A 6,776-nucleotide genomic window follows, 5' to 3' on the forward strand; every position below is an offset into this window, starting at 1 on the left:
AACGGTAAACGAGCCGTGGATCAACGACTACGCTGACTTGGACCGTTTATTCCTAGTCGGAGACAGCGCGGGAGCTAATATCTCGCACCACCTTGCATTCCGAGCCAAACAATCCGATCAGACCGTTAAAATCAAAGGCATTGGAATGATCCATCCGTATTTTTGGGGAACACAACCTATTAGATCAGAGATCAAAGACAAAGCGAGGAAACAAATGGTGGATGGATGGTGGGAGTTTGTGTGTCCATCCGAGTTAGGATCCGATGACCCGTGGATAAATCCGTTTACGGATGGGTCACCGGATCTTGAAGGGTTAGGGTGTGAGAGAGTGATGATTACTGTGGCAGAGAAAGATATATTGAAAGAGAGAGGGAAGTTGTATTATGAAAGATTGGTGAAGGGTGAGTGGATAGGTAAGGTTGAGATGATGGAGACGAAAGGGAAAGATCATGTTTTTCATATTTTTGAGCCTGATTGTGATGAAGCTGTGGAGATGACACGACGCTTGGCTCTCTTTATTAACCAAGTCGTAGTTTGATATTGTTAGTTTTGGATTTATTTTGCCCAAATTTATGGGGTTATAAATGTTTTTATATTGGTGACCAAAAAATAATAATAATAATAAATGTTTTTACATGTTTGTTAATGCTGTTGTTATTGTTTTTTTTTTCCCCAAATTTGTGTATTTTGAACATTTATCTGTGGTTTAAAGAGAGGTTTCTCTTTGTAGTTTGTATGTTGTTCGTAAGTTCTTGGATTTACACACACCCTTTGCTTCATTTTCGTGGCAAGGACAAGACAAAATTAGAATTTATATTAACCTAGAGTGTTAGGAAATAATACTTACTTCATTAAAAGTTCTACTTAGCTTCTACTATTTAACATGGTTCCAAAAACTTCTTGATTTTTTTCCCCATTACTTTAGGACTACCTGATTCTGAACAACTCCATATAATATTTAATTGCTCATGTCATTCGAGGACATTGTCCTGTGTTTCTGTTTTATCTTCTTGATTTATTTGGTGAAGATCAAGTGTATTAATAGGTCTGATTGGTAATGTACATAAAATTATACAAAAAAAGCGTAGGTAAGTTGTTACGAAATAGTGCAAATCTGTAAGAAAAAAAGCTTTACAGGAAAACTGAGAGTAAAGTTTTTGATAATTTTTGTGGTAATGATTTTGTAATTGGTAAAAATTAAAAGTTGGACAAGTTGTATAGATTTTTTTTGTTCACCAATCGAATCCAATATTAGAATGGCCATGGTTACAAGCCAGTCAACATGGTGCTTGCAGCCACCATAATAATATGTATTAATCGGCCCATATTTTTTTCAAACAAACAATAGTTCAGATAGAAACTTACTACTAAGTATTAACTTATAGAAACAATAGTTTAAGGTTCAACCACCATAGATTAGACTTTTTTTTTCTTTTTAACAAAAAAATTTGCCCAACTTCCCATATGATTTTCGGGTTCTCGTGTCTTTTTCTCTTCGTTTTCATTATCAAAGATCTCTCGGTCTTGAGGTCGTGTCTTATGACATGATTATCTTAGTTACGATAGACAAGGCTTATATTTTTCTAACTACACTATTACTGCATCTTATTGGTTTCTACAGCTTTCAAATGCACCTTTAGAGGTTTACCATGTATCTACTTACATTTACATGACGAACTAAATGAAATTATACAAACCGACTATGTAATTTCATTTATTCAACTATGTAACTATACAAACCGACTTTGATTTATCAAGTTTTTGTTTTCTTTTTCATGGTAGATAGAACATTAAAAGCGCCCACATAGTTCTACCGTCCATCAAAGCCGGGAATATAGTGAATTGATACGTGGGGAGCCACAAAATTGTTGGCCAAATTGATTTTTTTCCACCACTGCCTTGTTCTTTACAAAAGTTCAGACTTCCTATTCCTTCTTTGTAAAATTTAATGGCTAAAGGGACAGGCTTATCGGTCAAGACTATAAAAATAAAACACTAGGTAATGTAGTTTTATAACTTGGAAAAATGCCATAAAAATACCCAACTTTCAAATTTGGGATAAAATAATCCCCAACTTTAGAGATATTATTTTAATCACAAACTTTGAGTTGATATTTCAAAAAAATAGCAAACTTTCTTTGACCTCGCCGTTTTAGACATGGGGTTAAATCACCATTAAAAACTATATAACGGGATTAACAATCCGTTAATGGCTTCCATTTACACAAAACGTTACGTTGATGTCTTATAAACAACATTTTATAACTTAAAATCCCCAAAGTGAATTGTAAACAACAAAACAACGTCATCACATTTATACGCACTCACATTGACGCATCGACGTCAAAGGCATCCATGGTACGCACTCAAAAAGCTTACGGCTTTGTCACACACACACACTATTATTAAGCAAGCAATACAGCAAGTCCAACCCAAAATAAAAAAAAAAATTGAAAAGGAATCACCTTTATTAAACAAATCTCGAATCAATCGAAATCGACGCCATAAATTTCTTTTGCAAAAAGAAAAGATTAGAGAGAAAGAGAAGAAAAGATTATCTCTTTTGGCTTTGTTTTGGGATTATTAATTTAAGCTAAGAGAGATCTTCTCTGCTTCTTCTGCTTCTTCGTCTCTCTCTTTCTCTTTCTCTCACGGTTCCTCTCTGTCAAGAACCCAAGTGACGTTTGCTTTCAGCTGATTTGTTTATTCTCTCTCTGGGGGACCTATTTGATTTGTTTCTTCTCTCACACCGTTGTTTTGTGGTTTACAAATCAATTTGGGGATTTTAAGTTATAAAAAGTTGTTTATAAGACGTCGACGTTTTGGATAAATGGAAGTCGTTAACGGATTGTTAACCCGTTATATAGTTGTTAATGATGACTTAACCCCGTGCCTAAAATGGTGAGGTCAAAAAAAGTTTGCTATTTTTTGGAAATATCAACTCAAACTTTGAGATTAGAACGACATCTCCAAAGTTGGGGATTATTTTATCCCAAATTTGAAAGTTCGAGATTTTTATGGCATTTTTCCCTTTTATAATTGGTAAATGATACATTGTACATAATGAGATAGACATTAATAATGTACTTTTTTTTAAGTTGGACCAACAACAATCAAAGCTTCATGATTTGTGGATGTTGCTCTCCAAGAAACCATTATACGAACAGGAAAATAAAAAGAATAGTAAGATGAATCATAAAAAAACAATAAGATGGAATACAAATATAAATTTGAGAACATAATTTAAGAGAAGAAAGTTTTTTTTTTCGTTTTTTGAGTTAAGCTAAAAGCAAATGATAACATTGTATTTATAGTTGTAAATGACCCATCTTTTTTAGGGTTTCCAGCAAGGAGGTGTATTGTCGTCGAATTTTTTTTCGTGCATAAGCCTATAAAATAATTTAAGCCCATTAATTATCACAAAATTGATTAATAAAACTGAACCCTAGTTACAAAATAAACTTTTAAAGGGTGTTTTTTCGAAAATGACAGGGATATATCTAGCAAATACCCATTTTGTAAATAGCTTTTAGAGCTTTTAGATTAATTTAGCTGATTTTTTGAATTATTTTTAATGCGAAATATAGAAAAATTTACATCAAAGGGTAAAATATTTCAACATCAGAGGTATATTTCATTAATGGCAAAACGGTCATCGGTGTCTGAGAGAGAACGTGAGCCCTTTTCACTTACGTTTTAATATAATATAGATACTAAGAGCCAACCAAACACTATACAAAATATAGATAACGGGAACTAAACCAATTCTATATACATTAATACAGATGAGACCAAGGAGAGGACTTCAATGGGTGTGATTAGTAACATAATGGAGCTCAACTCGGATTGGAACACCGCGACCTCTTGTTACACTCTACCTATATCCACCATTGGTATTATCTCATTTGGTCAGGTGCAATTAGAAACCCACTCTCAAAACCGCTACTCGAAACTGCTCTTTCTCCTTTATCTTCTTCCTTCTACTCAATGTTCTCCTTTTCCTAAGTCTGGTCACAACACCACCAGCTCTGATCTGCAGCTGATGAACTCGCCACTGCCTCACCACCGCCATGGATAAGTCTCACCTTTGTTGCCGCTGATCCGATGTCAAAGTTATTATAACTATGCCACTCCAAAGTCCAACCACAATGTATATCACCATTAAAATCTAAATTCTGTTCTGATGTGGAATCTACCAACCAAGCGTTAGGGGGTTTCTCATAAAAAAGTTTGAAGTAAAATATCAAAATCCCATGAACTTTCAAAGAGTTTTTAATAATTAAGTATTATATTGTGCACAGTCTCTTTATCCCGTATGCTACAACTCTTGCTAATGTATTATATATTAACTCGACCTCTAAAATTATTCACATGGTATTGATACTTTACAGATCTCAAGATGTCTGGATTTTAATCAGAAATATCCCATAGAGAAGATGAATAATCCCCTTCAATATATCAGTGTTGCTTTCGTAGTGGTTACAGGAAATTATTTTGTTCTAAACTAAACTAGTGTTTAATAAATACTCATCTTGATTTTATTCAAGATGATTTTAATAAATACTCATATTTATTCAAAATATTAATTTTATTTCATTTGATTTTTTTTTAAAAACCAGACTTAAAGTTCACATACTCATCTTGCAATATACAATTTCTTTGTATATTATTACATGATAATAAAATTAGATTTTAATTCTGTGCACTCAATCCCAATGAGTAATATTTATAATTTTCATATAAAAAAATGTGCATTGTATAAAATTATACCTTACTTAATATTTTATAAAAACTAAAAATTAATAAAACATAATTCTCAAAAAAAACTGAAAACTAATTTTATCTAGTACATGAAAAAGTAACAATAACTTAAATATATATGTTTCATAATCTCATAAGTAATAGTTTTACTACTTGTCCAACATTATCATAAATTAATCAAAAATTCAAAGACATTATTATGAAAAAAATTATTTGTTTATGTAAAGGTGAGTACATAACAGTTGAGTGTCAAGTGAAAATGTGGAAATACTTACATTATGTTAATCACTAATTTTAACACATTAAAGCTTTTCATATTTTAATCACTTTTCGGTATAAATTTCTTTTTACTATATGATTAAAATAAATAAGAATTGCAATTAAATTGCAAATATTTTCCTTATTAATTGCACATATTTTCCTATTGAAATTAATAATTTTATAGATAGATTTCCTATTAGAATTAGTGATATAATAGATTACTTTTGGTTTTATGTACTTTCAAAAATATTAATTGTAATTCTTTTATTTATTAGGATTTTTTAATTTTCCTATAATTATTAAATAAATTTTCTTTTCACATATTAAAATATTATCGATATACTTGACACATATCGCGATTATATGAATTACTAATTTTGAAAACTAAGGTTTATATAATAAGATATCGATGAGTGTTGCTCCTTTAAAACAAAAACAATAAAACTCACCTTATAACACACTAATTATTTTATTGATTACTTAAAATTGCGACGACATGATGAAGGAAGTAAAGACCCATAGAACAGACAAAACAAAGATAATTCGAAATTTCATCATTTTGTGCGAGGCACTTTATTATAGCTACGGCTCACTTGTCATCTCCGTTACTCCTTCTTATTGGCGCCTCTCCCCATGCATGATTTAGGCTCGTGTTTGAACTTCTCCTTCTGCATCTCCGATCTTTCTGCCAAGCGTCCCTCCCAATAGTGTAAGGCCTCCCTCTGTGACGACGACGATTCCACCGATGTATCCTACAGAAATATGAAAACATGATCAGAATAATGTGTATGTGTGAGAGAGAACTTTTTTTTTCCTTTGAACCGACCTTTTCCTCTGTTCCCTTCTTGTCACTTCCAAAATCCGTATTTGGTTCCTTGGTAGCCATATTTCGAATGTGAGAGAACTGAAAGATGTTTGGATGTGAGAAGTGAACGAAATGTTTGAGTGATGTCATCATACATATGATGACGTCAACGAAGTGATCTCATCGTAGAAATGATAATGTCAATTGAGTGACCTTATTGTAGAAATGATGATGTCATATGAGTGATATGAACCCAAAATTAGATGATACAGCTACACCCACCATTTACATATATTGCCTAGCCAAATATTTATTTAATTGAACTTGTTAAACCGTAAAGAAAATAATAAACATATGAAATTCAACCGGTCCAAATTTTCTCTATTAAACCAAACCATTGAAATGTAGTTTTTCTTTTGAATATATAGGAACATTATATGGATATGTATACTTCAACTATGTAATTTCATTTAGTCGGTTTGTATAATTTCATTTAGCAAAGTCGGTTTATATAATTACATAGTTGAATACGATAGATAACAAGATCATATGTAATTATAAAAAGCAAAGCATAGGCCATAGGCTAGAGAACCTAGCATGTATAGTACTTTCGGGGACAAGCCATAGTGGAAGGTGACCAATCTCACGCATGAAAACTCCTGTTCCGCTTGATTTGATAGTCTGATATTCATTTCTACTCTCATGTTTCTTTCTTGTTTAATATCAACAACCCCTATTCCATCATTCTCTTTAATCGGTGCTTTCCCCTAAATATCTTAATGAAAATGATAGATTAATCATGAAAACGAAGTATGATTTTGAATGTAGATAAATACTATGTGAAAAAATGATAGAATAATGAAGCCAGTTTCGTAAAATAATGGAAAATTGGTATTTTTATACTTCAGCTTTATCAATGAGTAAATTCATGCAATAACTTAAATAAAAT

General features: G+C 31.8%; 1 protein-coding gene across 2 annotated transcripts in view; it reads left to right on the forward strand.

Moving 5' to 3' along the window:
• Window positions 1-729, forward strand: part of LOC104777676 (probable carboxylesterase 2) — a 3,946-nt gene extending 3,217 nt beyond the window's left edge. The window contains exon 4 of one of the 2 annotated variants that reach the window (XM_019243869.1): window positions 354-729. In XM_019243869.1, the coding sequence (XP_019099414.1) occupies window positions 354-538 (185 nt within the window). In that variant the 3' untranslated portion in view covers window positions 539-729. The other variant, XM_010501970.2, reaches the window with a different exon arrangement.

Source organism: Camelina sativa, chromosome 3 (genome assembly GCF_000633955.1).
Source record: "Camelina sativa cultivar DH55 chromosome 3, Cs, whole genome shotgun sequence".
Lineage (NCBI taxonomy): Eukaryota > Viridiplantae > Streptophyta > Magnoliopsida > Brassicales > Brassicaceae > Camelina > Camelina sativa.